Consider the following 23,209-nt stretch of genomic DNA (forward strand, 5'->3'; position numbering starts at 1 on the left):
TGTTTGTAAACAAATTGTACTTTTGTTCTGTTCAAAGAAAACTTTTTTTGCACATTGTTCTAAATTTCTTCTGGAGACAAATACGAAAAGAAATACTAAACAGTTTCTATTATTGCAAGGGATATAAATTTTTCAGTTTGACGCGTGAGGTCTCAGATACGTTTTGCGTCAGTCTATTTAAAATGATAATAATTACTATTTGTTTAAATAAAGTTCAATTACTTTTTAAAAAATTTAATTTTTTATAGAAATTCAATGTATTTATATTCGGAAGAAAAATGTATGGATTGTATGTTTTAAAAAGGTTCATTTTGTTTATAACGATGCATCTTTCTTTAAACATATTCAATATTTTGATATCTAGAAAACATATTTCTGGAATGTAAAAATGTAACAAAAAGTAAAAAAAATTTCAACGCAAGAATCATCAAAATCCGTTTAGCCGTTCATGAGAAGACTGTTGATCTTAAATTTTCCTTGTTAATAAATTTAAAAAAAAAATTGTTTGCGACAAAAACCTGGAGAAAGAAACTGGTAAGCATAACATTCCAATTAATGCAAATCATGACCATGCTGAACCAATACAGTTGTGATAGTTAAACTCTAACTTTCAGTACAAATTCATTTATTTTCAATCACATGTAAACAAGTGGAATTCATCCATCAGGAATTGCCTCTTTTAGGCAACAGTTGGCGCCAGGCTGTTTCCGTGGTTGTACCCAATTAATTTGAAACCATAGTATAACATTTTTTAATAAAATTAATTGATATTCACTGCTCTTTTTCATTATTACTCCTCCAATCACTTCGAGATACTACTTCGCGATGTATATTCACATGTCAGATGGCGCTGTTTTCAATTTCAAAGACAGGCTCATTCCAACACACGAAATAATCCGATCAGTGAATTAGTCCCATCGGTTTCAGTTTGCTTCAAACATTGCAGTCCCACTACTGGTCGACGTGAGCTCGCCATCGAGCTTATTCGCTATGTTTGTGCTTCCCGCTTTGAGTGAACTGTCGCAACATCGTGAAGCAATTACACAGATAGACCATTAGGACACAGCCCCTTACCGCAATGCTCCTGTCACGCCTGAGTTTGTCCGTACTACAATGCTATAATTGCTATATACCCAGTGGGCACAACATTTGGCGACGTCTTTGCGACATCTTTAAGGCCACTTTACGGCATCATATGTCCATGTCGTTACGGTATCTTTATGACATCGTATGATCATACGATATCTTTACGATATCGTAAAGACATCTTAAAGACATGGACATAGGATGTCGTAAAAATGTCGCAAAGACGTCGCCAAAATTTGTGCCAAATGTTGTAAGATGTGTAAACATCTTCGATAAACATCGGTTTATCGTGAAAAGATTTAAAAACTTTTATTAATTTAAGATTAAATGACTTCGCAAAGTTTTTAAAGATTTCAAAAACATTGCGATGTAAAAAAAATACATGATTGTAATAAATAACAGGTTATATGCTCGATCACTGGAAAAATGGCAAAAAAATATACTGCGTGGTTTTAGCATTTTCAAGATTTGAGAAATATGATTATTGGTTTAGAAAAAAAATTTTATCACATTAAACTTGAGCTTTAAAAAGGCTGTATTCTTCAAAATATATACATTAAAATCCGCATATTTTGTACGAAAGTGTTCAAAATGTTATAAACCCTGCATTAATCCAAGCTAATAGATTCAATAATACAATAATATTGGATAACCAGCCATGAAGTTTAACCTACATGATCTTATTGTCATTTTTCTATTATCTCTGTTTTTTTAATATAGCAATTATTGAGGAATCATTTTGAATAGACTTATCATGTTTTGTTCGCTTACTCCGTAATTTATTTATCCCAGTCTATACACAATCTATCAACTGTTTATCTAGCTTTACTTCATTACATCTCTTTTCTATCCAGCGATATCTGTTTCTATCTCTATATTTCTCTCTTTATTGCTCTATCCCTACCTCAAATTCGCCTATCACCCTCTATCTGCTTCTATCTCCTTTTCAAGCCAGATTGGCCTATCTCTTTTAATTCCCGTTTCTCCATTCCAGCATATCCCTCACATGTTCCCGTCTATCTACTTCGACCTGTTTGTCAATACAGTTTTAATACTATCCCTTTCAGCCGTACCCACTTCTATACCCTCCGCCTAATCCTGTCTATCCTTTTTTATCTCATTGTCATTCCCGATTCATACCGGTCTCTCTGAATTCCATTAATTGAAAATGCACTGCCTGCTTGTAGAATTTAATTCGAAAGCAGTAATGTACTTCTGGCTTTTTGCATCTTTCTGCTTTCTATCTCTTTGCCAATTCAGCCTTTTCGCCCATATCTATATCTATTTTACTACGTGCTTTCTTGTTAATTACGCTGGTTCTTTTATAGAATTTTTTTTGTAAATGAAGTGGGCACGCGATTTTTCATGAAGTCATGAAAATTAACAAGTATCGCACAGTCATAGGTATACATCAATTCAACAATTTCCCACTCCATAGTTTTTAGAAAATTCAATTGTTTATTACTTATTTTTGCTACTAAATATTTTATGGAAATTTGTTTGAAAAATCGATTACGTCCAAACTACGAGCTGAGAAAGTTTGAAAAGAATACATACATAACTCACAATGAATGAACTTCACACACAATAAAAAACGATGGAAAAAAGTTTATTTAAGTCATTTTTTAAGAATCTTTTTATAAAGAAGTGCTATTTTAACACAGTATTCACTCTAAAATTAAAATATTTTTATGAGGTATGTAGTAAATATAATTAACAACATGAAAATGCAAAAAAAGGCTTGTGATCTAAACGGTACGTGCTAAACAAATAAAATTTTCGTGCGCGTCGCATGTAGTCGCATGGCGGCCCGGATTTTTGTTTAGAAATTACCGTTAAGAATACAAAACCGCTCTTGCATTTTCATGTTTTTTACTTATATTTGCTACACATCCCATAAAAGAAATTTCAATTTGAGATGGAGCATTGAGTAAAAACTGCATTTGTTTATAATAAAACATTAACAAATGACTTAAATAAACTTTTTCCATAGTTTGTTATTTTTTGTGAAGTTTTTTTATTTGTGAGTTATGCTTGTATACTTTTCAATTTTTTTCAGCTCGTGGTTTGGGCGTAATCTATTTTCAAAAAAAAAATTCATAAAATATTCAATTGCAAAAATAAGTAATAAACAATGGATTTTTCGAAAATATATGGGGTGGGATATTGTCGAATTGATGAACTCTTGACGACTGTCCGACACTTTTTAATTTTCATAACTTCACGAAAAATAGCGTGCCCAATTCAGGAATTTTTAATCTTGTGAGAGCAAATTGTTTTTTTTTTTTTTTAATTTTTTAAATCACTCCGCTGGGATATTTTAAGATGAGAAAGTATCACGAAAAAGTTTCTGTGGATAAATCCATTCTTTACCTAAAATATTCTTTTGGTTTGAAAGTTGTTTTCTAAATGAAAGCTGTTCAAAGTTCCAAAAGATTTGTGACCTTGGACTTTTTATACCAAATTTGGTTAATTTTTTATTTAACAACAAAGTTTACTTTTTTTACTTTTCCAAACTTCCATTTCATTTAAGATTTTTATATTGTTCGAAGAAGGTCTTATGTCTATGCTAAAACTATCTAGAAATCATTTCTAGTGGTTATAAATTTGTGAATGCACTCTGAGTTTGTTTAAATAATTAACAATTACTGTAAATTTGCAAAGTATCATAGGAAAGAGTTATTAGAAATACAATACTTGCTGTTTCCATAAACAAATGGAGCCTATTCGTTGAAAAACAGCTAAATTCGGAATTTATTTGTAAAAATTGTTTTCATAATTTATATTTCTTCAGAATTTGCAAAGCATCTTGTTTAAGGGTAATCGAAAAGATATTCTAAGTTAATTCATTTAAAAAATGGAGGCTATTCGCTGAAAAATAGCCCAACTCTGAACATGTTTATGAAAATTTATTAAATAATAAATAATTATTGCAAAATTGCAAATTATCATATCAGTCACCGGAAAAACATTCTTAGTTGACTCAGTTTAATAAAATTGAGCCTATTTATTGGACAATCCAACTTAAGACATTATATAATTCTTAATATCAATTCTTTTGAGTTAAAATTTTCCAAAAAGCTTCTTTGTACCGCATTTAAAAACTTTCTCGCTGGGCGTTTGTTGTTAAAAATTCGCTCGATAAACGCTAGAAGTTCGAGAAATCCAATATGCTCGTAGCATCAGAAAATAACGAATAAAATTATTTTTCAAATAAAATTTCAATTCTTTTTGCTCTATCAGTCCAAGGACATTCCAAACCACATTAATAAGCAATTTTTTTGAAAACCACCAAGGCCCGAACACAAACGAGTTCCATGTAATAACATATGACCGAAATATAGGAAATGAGGATTTTTCTATAAAATAATTGAATTTACGGATCTACCAAACCAATCTACCAAAAAAATACAAATTTTCAACCAAATACATGAATTTTTAATTAAAAATTGGCACTATTTAACCACAAAAACATGATTTTTTCTATCAAAATATACAAATTTTCCAATAAAAATATAATCAATTCATAACCAAAAATAGAATAGCTAAAATGTTACAAAAATCAATGTTTAAAGAAATAATACATTTTCAACCGACGAAATTAATTTTCAACCAAAAAAGATAATTTCAACTAAAGAGATTATTTCTCTACCGAAAAAACAGATTCGCAATAAAATAGTTGAATTTTTACTTAAAACAAATCTGCAACTTAAAATAAAAGTTTAAATTTCAGTTAAAAAAGTCGTTTTCAGTCAAATAAAATAAATTTTCATAGAAACAAATAAATTTTTAACCCAAAAAATTTAACTTAAAAAAAAGGGTTTTTGACCAAATCGTACCAAAAGGGATTAAGTTTTAACAAAATACATGAATTTTAAATCAAATATTATTATTTATAAAGTTATTTTAAATCAGATAAATAAATTTTCAACTAAAGAAATGAATTTCCAACCTGAAAGATAAAATAATGATAAAAAATATTAATATTCTACTGAAAAAAAAAGGAATTTTCAAAAAAATACAGGAATCATCAACCAAATAGTTAAATTTTCAAGAAAAGTGATGAATCTTCGACAAAAAAATAAATGCTCAACACGAAATTTAATAATTTATATTTGTATAAATTTTTTTTATTTATTACTCAAAAATAGTTGAATTACAAAAAAAAATCCGAATTTTCAACAGATTAGTTGAATTCAACCAAATAGTTTTATTTTCAATCCAAAAGAAATTTGTTTAATTAAAAATATGAAGTTTAAAATAATGAGATCAAATTTCTAAAAAAAAACGAATTCTCGAAAAAAATAGTTGAATTTTCACCTAAAACAGGTGAAATTTCACCTTGAAATAGAATATTAGGTTTTCAGTACAAAAATTCATTTTTAGCCAAATATAATCAAATTTCAACGAAATAGTTAAAATAATGTTCTATCAAATAATTGATTTTTCAATTTTAAAAATGATGAATTCTTCCCCCAAAAAATGCAAATTATCAAAAAGTATATACATTTTCAGCTTAAAAAAAATCGTTTGTAACCAAAAATAGTGTATCTTAAGTATTAAATAAATCAAAATAGTTGAATTTTTACCTAAAACAGATAAATTTTCATCTTAAAAGAGAATAGTTAAATTTTAAATACGAAAATTTGTTTTTCAAATAAAACTTTTTTAAAATAAATACTTAAATTTTCAATTAAGAATATTAAACTTCTACCAAAAGAAGGTTAAGTTTTCACAAAATACCTGAATATTCAACCTAATATTTGAATTTTTGAAGTAATTTTCAATAAAATAGTTAAATTTGCAAATCAAAGAAATGATTAGCAAAGAAGATTATTCTATTGCAAAAAACGAATCCTAAACAAAATAGAGGAATTTTCAACTAAGCATGAAATGGATCAATTTTCAGTAAAAAAATGTCAACAAAATATTCAAATGTAAAAATAAAAAATAGGTTTTTTTAAACTAAAATGATTGGTCAACAACAAAAAATGAATTTTTAACAAATTTGTTTCACTTTCAACGAAACGGTTTAATTTTCAACACAACATATGAATTTTCGAACAAAAATATCATTCTTCAAAAAAAAGTTTTGATTTTTAACCCAAGAAGATGAAATTTCTACGAAAACAGATGAATTTTCAACCTAGGAAAATATTCTGTAAAAACGAGAAATTCGCGCTTAGCCACGTTTAAATATCGTCCCATTAACTTATCTTTCCAAATAGTAAATTTTTAACCCAAAACGAACAAAATAATAGAAAATGCAAGTTGAGATATGAATTTTTTTTAACGTCCCTACTGTAAGTTTAACTCTGTTAACTTAAAATTGCATAATTAAATATTATAACGTCTTTTAATGTTCAATCTAAATAAAAAATGACGAATGACCTAAAACAAAATCGAAAATAAGATATATAAGAATGGAATGAAAAGCTTGACATTTTAAATACTAACCTTTATTTTTACATTATCGATGGGCCGTACTTACAATAATTAACAAACCAAATAATCAACCACTAGCACATAATAATCCAAAATTCGAGTATTAGTCAAAAATATGAAAAAAAAAGTTCATTTTTACTAAAGTACGTGCGGATTTTGGAATTTAGAGACAAGATTTTATAAGAGAAACTACAGAAGAAAAAGATTTAGCAAAATTTGATTTGTTAATTGTAGCGGGCGCGATAAATCGGAATGCGCACATATCGCTAAATCTATGAATTTATTTCACAACACGAAATAAGGTACAAAATCCGTGTTGAAACGAGCATTACATAAGATAAAACGTATGAACGCACAGGACTATCGCGAGATCTTCATGACAGGACAAACTTATTTTTGTGCTGGTTTTTTGCTTGGTCTCAAGTAGAAATATGCGATAACGACTCCTACGACGGCATACGTTGCCTTTGAGACCTAGAATACGATAATGATGGTCTTGAACTGTTCAATTTGTGGAAGCAATTTTTGAGGTTAGATTGTGTTACTTACATTTGCTCGGCCATAGTTGGTCTGGCTGTTAAAATATTTCGCCAATCCTTTCAAATTCTCTGCTCCGGCTTCTTCAGCGTGACCCATGGTAGACTACAAAAGTAATGTCTACTTAAACGTCAAAGAATTTTGCTTCAAATGAAATCGAAATTAGACGATACGTGAAAGACGTCACGTTTCGAATTCGACGTTTTTCGACGTTTCTTTCGGCAGTTTCGTCTACTAGGATTTTAACAGTGGCGCTGCCGTCATTTAGAATCTAACTTCCGCTTATTAAATATTTAGAAAAAATTAAAAATGAACGTTATAAAAAAATATTATGTATTTTTAGAAATGTATTAGTTAATTTATTTATTTAGATAAAATTTACTTAATTATATTAAACACAATTAAATAATAATTTTGATGATGCTTGCGTTATACCGACTTGATGGCGGGAACGTAAAATTCAAATTTTAAACCAATTCTATTGGTAGTTGTTTGAATATAAAAATATATGATGTTTAGATTTAATCAGTGTAGTCGAAAAACTTCATCTTCGAAATTCTCTAACTTTTCTTTACCAACTTTTCATTTTCCCTCCCAATTAATGTTCCAGAAAAAATTAAATTTCTACTAAAAAGATGAATTTGCAACCAAGAATATTAGTTATATCTATCAAAAACAAGACTTTTTAAGAAAATGGTAACATTTTCAACTAAACAGTTGAATTTTCAAGCAACGAAAAATAAACGTATTTTTTCACAAAATAGTTAACTTTTTAACGTATACAGATGAATTCTCAACAACAAATGTGATAGTGCATTTTACAACCAAACAAGATGAAATTTCTGCCGAAAGTGATTAATTTTAAAACCAAAGACGAATTTTCAACCAAGAAAAGGTAAATTTTCTAGCACAAATGAGGATTTTTTAAGAAAGTACAGGTAAATTTTCAACAAAATAGTTGATTTTTTAACCGAATTGTTAAATTTTCAACATAGATAGATTTAGTTTAATTCAAAAACAATTGTACTTCTAACAAAATCGTTGACATTCTAAGCAAAGAGGATATAAACGATTTTTCAACAAAATAGTCGCATATTTAGTCAGAATTGAATTTTCAACAAAATAATTAAATTTTCGAGAAAACGGTTGAGTTTCTACTAAATAGTTGAATTTTTAGGCTACAATTATGAATTGCGTTAACAAACAAAATATAATTGTTGATTTTACAATCAAAAAAGATTAAATTTCTGCCATAAAGACGAATTTTTGACCATGGATATTAATTTTCTACAAAAAAGTGACTTTTTAAGAAAATAGTTACGTTTTCAACAAAATAGTTGAATTTTCAACAAAATAATTACATTTTGACTAACTGGTTGACTGTTTAATCTACAAAGATGAATTTTTAACAAAAATATGAATTTTCAAGAAAATTAATTAATTCTCAAACGAATAGTTGATATTTCAACTGAAAAGGATTAATTTTCAAACCAAAATTCTAAAAGTTAAATTTTTTATTAAAATGGTCCAAATTTCAACCAGAGATGAGTTTTCAAATAAGGTTAAATTTTCCAAACAAAAAGAAGAATCTTCAACAAACACCGATTTTTTAGTCACTGGGGAAAAAATACATATATATTATTAACTTTCGAGTCGAAATATAAATGATCTGTAAATCAGTTTAATTTTCAACAAAAAGATAATTTTCAAGCAGTCAGTTTGCTTTTAAACATAAAAGATGAAATAGCCAACTAAGAAGATTTGTTAAAAATATTCACTTAAAAAAAAAAGAATATTCAATAAAATAGGTCAATTTTCAACCAAAGAGAGATGAACCTTCAATCAAAAACAGTTGCATTTTTATCCAAAAAAGATTAAATTTATACTAAAACATATGAATTTTCCAACAATAAAAAAAATAATAAATGGTTTTAAAAAATAGTTGAATTTTCAATAATTAAAAAACATTTTCAAATTAATTATCCCTCAGCGTTATTTGAAGTACACATTAAGTAAATTCCCCGAATTTTTCAAAATTATAAAAAAACCTGACTTTTATTGTCCAATAAAATTATCTGATTTCAAGATTTTTCCTGAATTATAGCTACTCTGGTTTATTTAAATATTGTCGTTACTTGCAACTGCGGTTGTAAGCTATTATTTCTGCTAAATTTTCGGTTTCTTTTATTTACTGCTATTCTATTCATTTTTAAGAAAGAGATCCGTACATTAATTTTAACGAAGTATTGTTATTTTTAAAATCTAAATTCCATATTAAATTACCAGCAATCTGATGGTATGAAATTCGTAATTAAAAATTGAATAATGGAAGATTGATTTAAAAAATTATTTTGTAAAATAATTAAAAATTGAATACATACTTACATTCGTCCTCCCGAAAACGCTGTCCGATTTAATAAATTTTCCTAGATTATACTGCAATTTATTTATTAGAGTTACCATTGATTTTTTAACTTTTTCAGCAGTTTGTTGTCCCTTCACACATCCAGACGACTTTTGAACAAATATGTTTGAAAGAGAAGTTGGTAATTTATAATTGTCCGGAATTTTTGGAAGTTTTTCCAGAAAGCTTTTAGCCGAAATTGAGTTTAAAGTTACTTGTAAATTCGGTATGTTTTTCTAAAATTTCGATGAAATATATGTCAACTTTTATCAACTAATCAAAATTTAATTTTGACGAACCTTAGCGGCGACGAGGAAAGAATCAAGAGAAGATTTCACCGCGATACTCTGAGTTTCCATCATTTTTTGGAAATCCTTTACGAAAGGCGCGGTTTCTTTCTTGGAAAGAGAGCTACAAAGTTCCTCAGTGAGTTTTTTCACTTCAATCATTTTCATATCAAAGAACTTTGCAATGGCATGTAATTCCTCTCTTTTCAACATTTTTTTCTGCAAACGCACGTTCGCTGCCATAAGTTGCTTTAGTTTTTCATTCGAGATTTTTTGCATATCAGCAGCATATTGTAAAAGAATTTTTCTAGTCCTTTCAGTTTCCTCCTTACTCATATTCTTGAATTTCAGTATATCATTTTCAGCAAACTCCGTCACTTTTTGTACGACCTGGCCGTAGAAATTTTTTATTACTTTCTCGGTTGCAGAAATGCCGTTTAATAAATCACTCGTGATCGGCCTCTTCAAATCAGTGCTCAAAAACTCTACATTTAAATGGGAATTCTAGTTAAATCTGAGAAATTAAGATAAATATTACAAAAATGAGCCAACAAGAAATATTCTCTACTTTTGAAAGTACTTTTCAATTTTTCTATAATGGAATTGAGTTGTGAATAAAAATTATTTCCAAATTCTGACACTTTTTTAGGTTCTATTGTATCAGGACATTTTGCTTGAGAGGATGGAGGTTTTTCCGAAGGAGTATTATCCGAAGAACTTTTCTTGCCAAATTCGCCCATTCCTATTTTTTTATCAGCCGAATAGTTTAAGAGAAGGAATCAAACGGCCACGATGAATTTCAATAAATTATTTAAACTGCCCACTGTCAAATGACAACAGTCATTTTCCACGTTTCCTCTGCACGATTTTCAATTGTTAGGATCAATTTCAAATAAAAATAAAAAAAACTAAATTACACAGTAATGGATATGTACTATTTATAATTTTACAGAAAAGAATTTTCAGTATGGTATGAAACATTTAATACCAAATATTTTTTCGTATAGACAGAGCTTCATGAAAGTAATGCTTTAAATCTGTTACATATTCAAACGTCGGGAAAGTAGAACTTATGAGCTATTATCACTCTCACATAAAACTAGAAGATCGTAAATTACAACTTTATAATTATCTGCTATTTACACTTCTTCGAGATGATGTAAACGAAAAAAAAACGTAATTGGGCCTAACTCAGGATGAAAAAAAAATAGTAAAAAAATATCTGATCATAATATCAAAATAAAATATGAGTATCACGCATCAACGAAGTATGCAATCTCTTAATAAAATCGAACATTATAAGCAAACCATTTAGCTTCGCTAAACTGGCTAAACGGGAAGAAGACTTGACAGTTTTCAGTTCTTACACCTCGTTCGCATAAAAATACCGTAGGATGAAATCAGGTGCTGAAACATGATAAAATTATATTTATTTTGTGGAAATTTATTAGTAGCAGGATGTCTATTAATTTCCACCAACCAAATTCGCGAATGATAATGTCATATCTCATTTAAGCACGAATAATACGCATCGAAAATAAAGTTGTTCTATATGTGTATTTTTATGTATTCTGATATCTTATTATATTAGAACAAAATAATATTTTTATAATGAATGGTGCCGAGTAAAGATGGGTACAATTATATTAAAATTGATTCAAACATTTCGGCACATGAAGGTGGCCCTTTTCAGTTAATTATTCTACAATTCGTAACATATAATATAGGAAATATTATACAATTTCAATGTCTCAATTATATGCTCAGATTTTGTTAAAATTGCAATTGGTTTTCTTTATTAACATATCTCTATTTAATTATTTTTGATATTCTTGTTATTTGCAATTAACTATTGATGAATTATTAAATAAATGATTGAAGTATATAACATAGATAATGTGAAATTCACGAAGAATTAAAATAAACAATTTTTTCGTGTTTTTTGCAATAACTCCTCAATAATTAATCGTTAATATCAGAAATAATTAATCAAAGATATCCAAGTGACGATTCAGCGAATTATTTCAAATTCCCGGCAATTTCCCGGCCAATTAAAAGTACCATAATCATACTTGTCGCTAAACGCCAACATTATTTTTAATCATGACCTTCATTCTAAGTATCCTTTAACACAACAGAGCAAAAATCTTTCAAAATAAATGCATTTTGAAACAAATAATAAAATTTTACGCCAAAAATATTAATTTAAAAAAATGGGATCGTTCAACTTTTCGTTGGAAAACTGAATTTTGAATAAAACAAAAAAAACATATTTTAAAAAAAATAGTTCAATTTTCAACCTGAATGATGAATTTTTCACTAAAATGATGAATCTTGAACTGTTAAATTTCCAGACAAAAAATTACTTTTCACAAAAAAACTAACTTTTAAAAAACAAAAATTAAATTTAAAAAAGAAAATTTTTCAACTAAATTTGTTAATCCTGAACTATAATAGTTGAATTTTAAACCAGAAAGATGAATTTTAAACTAAAATGTCGGATCTCTAACAAGAATACTTGAATTTTAGACCAAAAGGATGAATTTTCAACTAAGAAGATTATTTTCTGCCAAAAAATATGAATTTTTATCTAAACAAAAAGATACATTTTCAACAAAAAGTGGAATAATTAAATTTTTAGCCTAACAATTATGTTCAACAAGAAATGAATTTTTATCTAAAATTATGGAACGTTAAAATAAAATAGTTAAATAAAATAAAAAAGGTAATTTTATTTCCAACCCAAAAGATTAATTTTCAAATAAAATGATAAATATTTAACTGCAATACTTCAATTTTCAACCGAAAATATGAAGTTAAAAAAAAGATTAAATTGTTGAGAAAAAAAAGATCATTTCTTGCAAAAAAAAAATCAATTTTTAATCAAATATGTCGCTTTTCAGTGAAGCAGTTGAATTTTCAATTAAAAAAGACAAATTTTCATCCAAATTATAGAATTTTGAACAAGAAAAGCTAATTTTTTAACTAAAAATGGACATTCGAATGTTCAGTTGAGGAATCAATTTTCCACCAAACTGATGAATTTTTAACCATGAAGATAAATTTTCTAAACAAGGCGATTTTTTCACAAAGTACATACATTTTGAAACAACTAGTTCTATTTATAAATAAAAATTCAATAATAAATTAGGAATTAATTCGAATAAACTTAGATAATCTGAAAAATCTGCGAATATTGATAAAGTAAAAATCACTTTACTAAATTCACTAAAATTATTAAAATAATGAAGCCTTGATTTTTACTGCGATTAGAACTAAATTCCCGGGGTTTTCCAGCTCATTTCCCAATTTCCCAGTCAATTCGCCCTCCCGGATATGTTAAAAAAATCAAGACAAAAACGGTGACGTTAACTAAATCTAAGAAAATAGTTATGACATCGAAATTTTATTACATGTCCCATGCCTAAAAATTTTTAAGAAAAAATAATTAAAAGCTAAAAAAACGTCTGAAGCAAAAATAATCCAATTGTATTCATTTCTAATGGACCCTAAAAGCATCATTTTCATCAATAATCTTAAGCGATTACCGCAAAAACTTATTTCAGAAAAACTTAAAAAGATTTACATTTCTATTTTTGATTAAAAAAAATAATTTAAAAAATCAATTTTCAACAAATCTTGATGTAAGTCAGAAATAATCGACAAGGTTATTAAAAAAATATCATTAGTCTTTATGTCTTAATTTTAAAAATACAACACAAAGTTTATTTTTAGAAACATTCAAACATTATGAAAGACTTCAAGTTAAAAATGTTTGAGAAAGCAAAATTTAATAATAATTAATATTTTAATTATTATATCTCTTATAGAATACCAAGCGTTCAGAGACTAAACATTGTTCTTCATTCTTTGTAAATTTCTGAATACTTTTTTTTATCATATTTATTAGAATTATAAAGCAATTACAGGATGGCCACTCAAAATTCAGAAAAAAAATTGCCAGGATATTTCCCGGGTTTCCCAGTAAAAAAAATATTTTTTCCCTGTTTGACTTTTGAGCTTTTATGATAATGATGTAATATCAATTGCTTTATTATATAAATATTTAAAAAAATTAATCGCTTTAAAACTCTAATGTAAAGTATAGAATTTTAATTATTGCAAAAGTGATTGTAGACTTCCTGGCCCAAAATGCTTTCAAAATAGGGGAATAAATTCTTTTAAATAACATTAATTTGCATTTTCTAACTAAAAAAAGTCAAATGTTTTAAACAGCATTTGATTTTTAAGCCCTCAAAGAATTTTCATCAAAAAAGTTTATTTTCAACCAAGAAAAATTAATTTTCAATTAAATGGTTCAATTTTCAACAAAATATTGAATATTTCAACCGTATAGTAGGAGTTTTAACCAAAAGAGATTAATACTGAAGCCAAAATATAATAGCAGACTTTTTAAACATAAAAATATAACCCGTGAGTTTATAGAGCATTCTCGAAAAGCGGAGTTTCAATTAATCCGCGAAACATTTAGAATATTCTTAAATTATAACTTAATAATGCCAATTATTAGTAATTAACTTAATAAATTTAGAGTTAATATGTTAGATATTCAAGCAGAAAGTTTTTTTCACAAATATAAAAGGAACTTTATTATTTGAACGATCCCCTAAAACACAAGCTATAAATTTGAAAATATATAGTATAAAAAGAGCGCTTTTGAACGAAAAGTTAACTTGAAAATCTTAAATATAAAATTATATTTGATATTTTAATGTAGATGGTTGGTAACATTCAGCACCCTTTGAGACACATTTTTTCGTAGAGCGAGACGATATTTACTGCAAAATTAAATACAAATCTGAAAAATTTCCGGCTATTTCCCAGTGTTCAACATTTCCGGTTTTCCCCGTCAGTCGTGCCCCTGAATAAACATTCAAATTTATTCATCTTGTTATAACGATTAATAAAAATGATCAAACTTTCGAAAAATTTAAATTAGATTGCTGGTTCGAATTCGTTCTCTCGCTTAATTGCCGGCTATTTTCCAGTTAGTAGACACCCTGACTAAAGAACAGAAGTCAGATCTTAAAAGATTGGCTTGACTCACCATCATATCGCTAAGTATTGACCCGTTTTCATATTGCTTATTGGCTATAGCAGCGTTCATTTCTTCGCGTTTAATAATTTTCATCTTTGTTAGAATTCGCAAAGTAGCCTTTAAAGGTGTTAAGTGAACTGGTCGGCAAATTCTATTCTGCGAGTCACGCTGAACAGGAAGTGACGTGCTGAAAGACGTAGTTAAAAATGGTCAAAAACTGGGGAAGTTGATATTTTTAGTTATTACAATTTAGACAAGTAGGGTCCTTACTAATCAAGTTCAGAAAGCAGCAACGGATGCGTAGATCTATCCACAGCTTGGAAGGGAACCTTCAGACTTAACATGTCCAAAACACTTAAAAGAACACTACCACCTCCCTGCAGAGTGGTAAAGGCGGTGACGAATTCGTCGGTGCACAACCAGCCTTCATCGTTCATATTAATTACAATAATACTCATATTTTTGCTGCTTAGCTCTGCAAACAAAGTTTTAAATTTTTAATTATTTTTAAAATCTTTTCAAAACTTCTAGATATCTTTTAAAATGATTCGAATTCTTCCTCATTTTTTTTAATGCTGCGAAATAAAAAATATTTCCTTAAAACAGTCCAGATTCATTTTTGACAATTTTGGAAATCTTTTTAAATATTCTCTTCAAATTAATTTTCAAAAAATAAAAAATAATTTTTTATTTTTCTGGGAATCTAAAGAACACGTTTTTTATGCTTTTGAAGCATTTTATTAATCTTTAAAAGCTTTTAAATTTTGTATTCGAAATATGCAAAAATTTATATTTTGTTTCACATTAGATCATGGGCAATTAGTACAGAAATTTCGGCACGAATAATCGGATTTTGTCGGTATACGTAAAACTTGGCTTAAATTATTTAAAATAATTTCAAAGTTTAAATTAGTTTTTAATCTTTTCAGACTTTCTAAATATCTCTTCAATTTGCTCGAATTTTTTCTAGGAAAATTGAATATTTGATTTATAATTACTGATTTTACATAAACAATCACATTTTTCGAAACAGTAAGCAATTGTTATTTTTCTTATTTAAAAAATTTCCCATTTTAGAATAAAACAATATTTTAAATTTAATGAATATATTATTTTTAAGTAATTTAAAAATTGAAACTAGTGGGGCGTTTACATTAGTTTAACTACTAAAATTTTCGAATTCAAGCAGTTTAATTTTTAACGTTAAAATGTGGAAATTTTTTTATTCTGATCTGATTCCGAATCGTCTTGCGAAATCAATTATTAAAAGGTTTATTATTCAAAATTGTGTACTCCAAACGCTACTGATTTTTGATGCTTTAAGTCTTTAAAACTGCATTTTGAAATTTTTTAAATAAAAAATGGACGTTTAAGAATTAAAATCCAAAATGGAAATTTTTTATGCGAAAGATTCTCGAATTACGCATTGTAAACTGAAGTGTCTGTGTGTGTGTGTGGGGAGGGGGGGGTAATAATGTTTCGTAATATTTTCAATAAAACAAATTTAAAGGAAATTCATGTATCAAAAATTATAGTGTATAATCTTGTAATATTTCAAACGCTTTTTAAGGAATTTCAACGGATTTCACGTGATTTTATAAGATTTCTGAATATTTCAGTAATTTTAAAGGACTTTTAAGACTCAATAAGGAGCTTTGAACAATTTCCAAGATCTCAAAGGATTTCATAGAATACAAATATTTCAAGGGGAATACCATCCGATTTCATATAACTTCAACAGATTTCAGTGGATTTTATAATATTTTATTTCATGCAGTTTTAAGGAATTTATTCACAAAAAGAAGGCATTTGAAAGACTAAAAGAGATTTTCAAATATTTCAACGAATATCAGTGTATTTCAAAGATTTTCAAGATTTAATGGCATGTACAAAAATTCCACACATTTTTCAGGAGCTTTAAAAAATTTGTATAGAATAAAAAATATTTTAGGGTGTTTTGAAGGATTCTAAGAAGTTTCAAGAGATGAAAAAAATGTCAAAGAATTTATAGGAAAATTATGATTTTTTCTAACTTCACGGGCTTTGAAAAAATTTAAAAATATTTCAATTTACCTATTTTTCTAGATTTCAAACAATTTGAAACATTTTAAAAATTTTTTAAGACTTTAAGATAGTTAAAAAGATTCGAAGAAATTTCAGAAGATTTCAAAATACTTTAAACGATTTGACGGAATTTCAAGAAAATTTTAAATATTCCAAAGAATTTCAGTAAATTTCAAAGAATTTTTAAGATTTTATGTTCTTTTTACAATATTTCAAGGCATTTTCAGGTGCTCTAAAAAATTTTAAGGAATTCCAAGGATTTCAAAGATCTGAAGAGATTTTTATATATTTCAAAGTATTTCCCAAGATTACAATGAATTTAACATTTTAGGATAATAAAAAAATATCCATAGATAAAAAAGTGTTTTCACAATTTTTGAATTACTACTACCCACAAAATCATTTAACATTTTCGAGGTTTATCGCGCTTTTCACTATATACTAAATACTCCCATGGGTTTTCTGATCAAGAAGAAAAATGCCTAAATAATATTATATAATTGAAGATATCTGCCAATCATTTTTTTTAAATGTAAAAAAAATTAGAGATTTTTTATTAATATTTTTTTACTGGGAATATTTGGACTAATTACGTCACATGGGTAAAAATGCGAAAAAATGAATCATTTTATTCTAAAATTAAAGCATTTAAAATTGAGAATTCAAAAGTGAACAATTTCAGATTGAAACGTTCAATATAACAAAAACTCAATTTTTAATATTTTAATCATGAATTAAGTCTGTTTGAAAATGTAAAATTTAAATTATGTTTCAGTTGAAAGATCTCGAAATAAAAAATATTCAATTTGTATGGCTTCTACTTTGGAATTAAACAATTTTTAATGTTTTTCATTTGGCGTGTGTCATTTTTAAAATTAAAAGGTTCACACTTGCACCTTTAGGGAAATCCAAATTCGAAGGATTGAAACCGAAGCACTGAAAAAGACAATCAAGTAAAAATTGTACAAGATTGAGAAACTGAAATTGCTTCTGTTTTCCGATCTAAAATAATTCAATTTTGAGCGTTTCTTATTCATTTTTTTAACTAGCAAGTCTTTGAAACGGTAATTGTGAATTCTTTAACCATTTTAATTTTAAATCAGACAGTTTATACTCTTTGAACTGAAAATTCTACGACTTGAAGCGCTTTTACTTTAAAATTATTTAATTACCAACATTTCAATTCCAGTCAATTCGATTTCAAACACATTTAGTGAATTTTATTATTATAATCGTTCAATTATTTAAAGGCTTTGATTTTCGGAATGCAGCGGTTTGAAAGACTTAATTTGAATTAAAAATGTTGAATTATTCATTATTGAAGAATACTGAAGAATTGAAAATTACTTAATTTCACAAGCTACTAGTTATAATTTTTTCAACTGATAATTTGTGAAACTGAAATTTAATTGTTCACGCTTTCAATTTAAAATTATTTAACTAAAAAGGATTAGAAGGCTTTCAATTTTAAATAAATTTGCAGAAGCTTAAAGGCTCACTTTCCAAGTGTTACAAAATTTAATTTTTTCACCATCTAAGTAATTAAACTTAAAATTGCTGCTAAACTTATAGGATTTTCAATTAGAAACTGTTCAATTTTGAAAATTTTCAAGGGATTAAATTACAAGAATGTAACTATATAAATGCTTTCAATTTTAAATTGAATTTCAAACATAAGTTTGAATTGATTTAATTTGTCAAGCTTCCATTGATAATTATTCAAATTTGAGAAAAAAGAAAAAACAAAGTTTAAATATTTAAATTTGAATTCCAAATCATGCAAATATGGTAAATTTACATGTGAAACGAAACAAATACTTACAAAAGTGAAAGCGTCTCGCTGGCAGGATTGAAATAAACATTAATAAATGGTACATTTCCAAATTTGTTAGATTCCGCATTTCATTTAAACAATTAAGAACATTCCCTGAATTGGAAGTGTTTCAAACAGGTACAATTTCTTTTTGGAAATAACTAAAACGTGTTTTATTCAATTATTCTTGTTTAAAAAATAACAGGGTGGCCGTCTTAATCGACGAAATAAATTCCCGTTCATTTCCCGATTTTTTCCCGGTTCGCAAACACTTTTACGGGTCAATGAAATTAAAAAAATGAAACTCTAAAGCTAAAAAATTGTCCACTTGAGGTAATAAAAACTGAGCTGCAAATGAAAGCACTCAAAATGGAACTGTTAAATTTTGAACTTTTAAAATTGAAATTTAAGTTTTAGTTAAAAAATTTTGTATTCAAATGCTCAATCATTTACACGTATAAAATTAAAGGTGCTGACATTTTTAAATATAAAAAAGTATAAATCTACGTTATTATTTCCAATGCTCTAAATTAAAAAATCAACCAATGAACTTTAAAACGTTCAAAATTATATAATTTTAACGGATTTTAAGCTAGAAACATTGAATATTGAAAAATTGCACACGTTTTAACTAAACACTTCTTAAATTATAAATTCAATTATTTTCTTTTTAAATAGTTTAAACTTCCTTGGAAAGCTTCAAATTTTTATTTTTAAATCTTGAGAAATCTATAAATTGTTTTAAATTTGTTTTAAATTAAAAATAATTTGGAATTTTTTCAGAACTTCTAAATATCTGTGAAAATGAATTAAATTGTTTCTACAATTTTCAGAAAATCCTGCAAATTTTAGAAAATTTCTTTACAATTTGGATGTATAAATAACAATTGAACATTTATTATGTGCAGGTGAAATTTGGGTAATTCTAAGAAATATGTAGAAGTTATGAAAAGATTCAAACTTATGAAAAACTTGAAATGACAACTTAATATAAAACAAAATGTAGATTTTCGCAGATTTTAAAGAAAAAAATTAGATTCTTTTCAAAAATTGTGAACGGCTTCAAAAGAATAGAAAAATTTTCTTAAGATTCATTGGAAAATTAAAAATCATGTTTTATTTTTTTAAAGTATTCTAAGAGAATATTTAAAAAGTTTTTCAAAGATTTGAACAAAATTTTCAAAAAAGATTTTAGAATATTTTAAGAAAACTTTCTCAAATTTGCATGATAATTTTTAATCTTTTTAAAACTCCTAAATATCTCTTAAAATTACTGAAATTTTTGTCTAAAAATGTTCATTTGCAGATTATACATCAAAATTTAAAATTTTAACTTACAAATTAAGCATTTTTCAAATACAACAATTAAAATTGTAACGATCAAAATTTAAAAGCTTTTCGAAATTTTAACGATTCCAGGCTTTCTATGTCAAACAATTCAGTTAAAGTTTCTTTACTTTTAAATATTTGGTTTCAATTTACTTGTCTTAAATAAGAACTCAAATATTTCTAAATATTCAATAATTAATCTTTTTTTAATTAAAAATTTCAAATTGAATGGGTTAAAAATGGAATATTTTAGACTAAAACAATATTTTAAACTTATGAAAATCCTTTAATTAAGAATATATTATTATAAAGTCATTTTTAAGTATAAAATAGTTTATAAACTTCCAGTCACACTTTCACATTTGTTTAATAACTAAGACTTTCAAATTGAAACCGTTTAAGTTTTAACGATAAAATCTGAAAATTCTTAAATTTTGAACTGATTTCAAATCGCTTTTGTTCACTTTTTATTACTTAGAGTACAGATAAATCAACAAAAATTTATTTATTAAATAAAAATGTTTTTTATCCAAATTTTTCAACATCAAAAGGTTTAATTTTTTATTTATTCAAGTCTTTAAGAAAGCACTAAAAAATTCTTTAAATTAAAGATGTAAGCTTAAAAATAGAAATTTTAAATAGTAAATTTTTAATGTATACAAATTTTAAATTGCGCATTCTAAGCTAAATAAAAGTCTAATTGAAAAACATAACAATTCAACTAATTATGTAAAAACTGTTGATATCGAAAGTGGACAGATTTTTCTTCTACAAATTTGTAAAATTCCCGGTAAAAAAAAATCACTGTAATTTCCCGGACTCAAAAAATTCCCGGTTTCCCGGTTCAGCGACCACCCTGACATAAATTCTTGAAAAGTTCGGAAGAATCTTCATGAATTGAAAATTAAAAAAAAAAAAAAAGATTATAAAAAAATACTTACGGTACACAAAGCAGACTGAAGAATCATCTGCGTGTTGTGAAACTTCTCTCGTTTCAATCCTTGGTTCCTCAATTTTGTCTGCCAACGTAAATACTCCTAAATCGTGAGTAACTCCGTTCAAGACACGCTCAGATTCTTCACTCGAATTCTTCAAATCGTAATCCTCAACAAAAGGATTAGTGCTCTTCCTGCCAGAACTAGCTGTATTCTTTGAACTGTATTCAGTTTCATCAATCGTTGGTCCATTCTCAAATGGAATTTCATCAATCGTCGGTCCATTCTCAAATGGAGTTTCATCAATCGTTGTTCCATTAGCAAATGGAGTTTGAAGAACCCTTTCCGTAATTGACTCAGGTTTGTTTTCAATTAAGCGACGACCCTCAGTAACAGTAGCAAAAATCTCAGCTTTAGGATTCGGACTAGTATCGGTAACAGACACCAAAATTTCAGCTGGTGGACGTTGAACAGGTGTAGGAACGTCATCTTCATCACTACAATTCGAAACTTCATCGTACGGCCTCTCATTATTTTGCAACTTCCCTGGAGACAAAATATGCGCATTTACCCAGTTTTGAGTGTTGAAATCTGTTAAGGTGATGGTACTTCTCGGACTTTCAGGTGCATTCAAAAGCGTATATTGCTCAGCAATGAGGTCTAAACTACCTTTAAGTTTCTTCTCCTTCAACCTCTCAGCTGGGGACTTTGGCTTCGTAATATTGAAACTATTGACATTTATCTGTACCGTTTCCCTAGACCAGCTAGGTTCATCAGCTGGAGGGATCGGCTTCCAGCGGGAACTATCGTAACTATAATTATTACTAGTCTTGGTCTCACTGACATTATTCTTATACATAACAGGACCAGCCTCGTAGACAACTCTCGGACCCTGATTCTCTTTTGCTGTAGTAGGACAAACAACTGGATCGAAGTTATGAGTCGTCCTTCGCAGATCAGCGGAAGAACTCTCCTCTTTTTCACTCCCTCGAAAAACAAAGGGTTCTGAACTCGTTTTATTACTTGTATTCGAAGTCTTAAAGTATTCAATCTTTGGCTTTTTTATGAGATTCGGATCTCTAGAAGGAACCGGGGGTGGGTCCTCATAAAAACTCTTCAAGCTCGCTCGGTCTGGTTTAGTCTCCGACAAACTCGTCTTAAATGGATTCGTATTTTTAAAAGTTTTAGCCTTATCACTGAGTTTGGGAACTCCTTTGAAGAAATCATCCATATTAAGCGAAAAGTTAAGGGGGGAATCATCATCAGGCTTTTTCGGTTCCCAGAAGTTTCGATTTTCATCGACCTTCTCTTTTGAGGCACTGGGGTTAATACTTTGGTAATTATTAGGAGGATCAGCTGGAGTTGCAACTCGAGATTTTGCAGACTCGAAGGATTGTCCACTAGAACTTAAAGAAGTTCGGGATGAAGACAAGTTTGCCATCAACTCGGCGGATTCACTGGGAGTGGGAGTCAATTTGATAAAGTTTGAAGGGGACGTTGTTTTTTGAGGTGAAGATCCCAGAAAATTTGGACTTTGCAAGATTGGATTTGCATACTGTGTGTTACTAAACTGCATTTCTTGAAATTGCTTCATCAAGATATTCATTTGTCCTTGCATAAGAAGTGCAGCAGCTGGATTCGTAACTGTCTGCTGGCCAATCATCATAGCTAAATTATTCATCTGCAAAAGAATGTTGAAAATTCCCACCTGTATTTTTGTCGCGTCAACACTGGGATTCAAACCGTTTTTACCCAAGATGTTTGGAGCGTTCATAGCCATATTCAGGTATAAGTTTGGTGAACAATTACCATTCATGAAGGAAAGATCAGGAGTGTAAGTTTCAGGAATAGTAGGATTTTTAGGGACATCTGGAGCAATGAATTCTTTGGAATTGTTGAACGGTTGGTGCGGAGGTTCTTCTACGATTGCATTGAGAGCAGAAAAACCAGGAGGAGGACGCTGTGGTGTTTTCAGATTAGAAGGAGAAAAGATGTCGATTGATTCCTTATCTTTCTGATCCTTAAATTCGTCTATCTCATTAACTGTTCGTTCCTCATCTCTACGATGTCTATGCTTACGAGCCTTTCTTTTTTCTTCTTCCGCAACAACTTGATCCCATTTTGGAAGTTTGGCCTCTTCGTATTCGCATAAATTTTGCAAGTCGATTTTCTAAAGATTAGAAAAAAAACACAGGTAAAAAGATCGTATAAAGTGATGACGAAAAGAGCTAGATAATATTAAATGGAAAT

General features: G+C 27.9%; 3 protein-coding genes across 3 annotated transcripts in view; all 3 read right to left on the reverse strand.

Moving 5' to 3' along the window:
• Positions 1-6,568: 6,568 nt before the first annotated feature.
• LOC117179624 (ATP synthase membrane subunit DAPIT, mitochondrial) lies at positions 6,569-7,292 on the reverse strand. Its single transcript, XM_033371620.1, has 2 exons — positions 7,081-7,292; positions 6,569-7,005 (listed from the first exon to the last, which is right to left on the reverse strand). The coding sequence occupies exons 1-2, from the start codon at positions 7,165-7,167 to the stop codon at positions 6,922-6,924; spliced, it is 171 nt and encodes a 56-aa protein (XP_033227511.1). The 5' UTR covers positions 7,168-7,292; the 3' UTR covers positions 6,569-6,921.
• A 2,163-nt stretch (positions 7,293-9,455) lies between these two features.
• On the reverse strand, positions 9,456-10,599 carry LOC117179921. Its single transcript, XM_033372139.1, has 3 exons — positions 10,328-10,599; positions 9,772-10,244; positions 9,456-9,658 (listed from the first exon to the last, which is right to left on the reverse strand). The coding sequence occupies exons 1-3, from the start codon at positions 10,497-10,499 to the stop codon at positions 9,620-9,622; spliced, it is 684 nt and encodes a 227-aa protein (XP_033228030.1). The 5' UTR covers positions 10,500-10,599; the 3' UTR covers positions 9,456-9,619.
• Positions 10,600-10,696: 97 nt separating this feature from the next.
• LOC117179433 overlaps positions 10,697-23,209 on the reverse strand; it is a 35,598-nt gene continuing 23,085 nt past the window's right edge. Inside the window, exons 8-11 of the mRNA XM_033371215.1 lie at positions 20,966-23,129; positions 15,089-15,293; positions 14,828-15,005; positions 10,697-11,166 (exon numbers count right to left, since the gene is read on the reverse strand). Of these exons, the coding sequence (XP_033227106.1) occupies positions 11,116-11,166; positions 14,828-15,005; positions 15,089-15,293; positions 20,966-23,129 (2,598 nt within the window). The 3' untranslated portion in view covers positions 10,697-11,115. The remainder of the gene's footprint in view (positions 11,167-14,827; positions 15,006-15,088; positions 15,294-20,965; positions 23,130-23,209) is intronic.

The sequence above is a fragment of the Belonocnema kinseyi genome, chromosome 9 (assembly GCF_010883055.1).
Source record: "Belonocnema kinseyi isolate 2016_QV_RU_SX_M_011 chromosome 9, B_treatae_v1, whole genome shotgun sequence".
NCBI lineage: Eukaryota > Metazoa > Arthropoda > Insecta > Hymenoptera > Cynipidae > Belonocnema > Belonocnema kinseyi.

Excerpts from the sequence above, each read along its gene's own strand:
- LOC117179921 (XM_033372139.1), bottom strand. The coding sequence starts at position 10,499 with ATGGGCGAATTTGGCAAGAAAAGTTCTTCGGATAATACTCCTTCGGAA. Across the intron at positions 10,245-10,327 it reads ATTGAAAAGTACTTTCAAAA|AGTTTTTGAGCACTGATTTG; the intron begins GTAGAGAATATT and ends ATTTAAATGTAG. Across the intron at positions 9,659-9,771 it reads CTTTCCTCGTCGCCGCTAAG|CTTTCTGGAAAAACTTCCAA; the intron begins GTTCGTCAAAAT and ends TTCGGCTAAAAG.
- LOC117179624 (XM_033371620.1), bottom strand. The coding sequence starts at position 7,167 with ATGGGTCACGCTGAAGAAGCCGGAGCAGAGAATTTGAAAGGATTGGCG. Across the intron at positions 7,006-7,080 it reads CCAACTATGGCCGAGCAAAT|GTCTCAAAGGCAACGTATGC; the intron begins GTAAGTAACACA and ends ATCGTATTCTAG.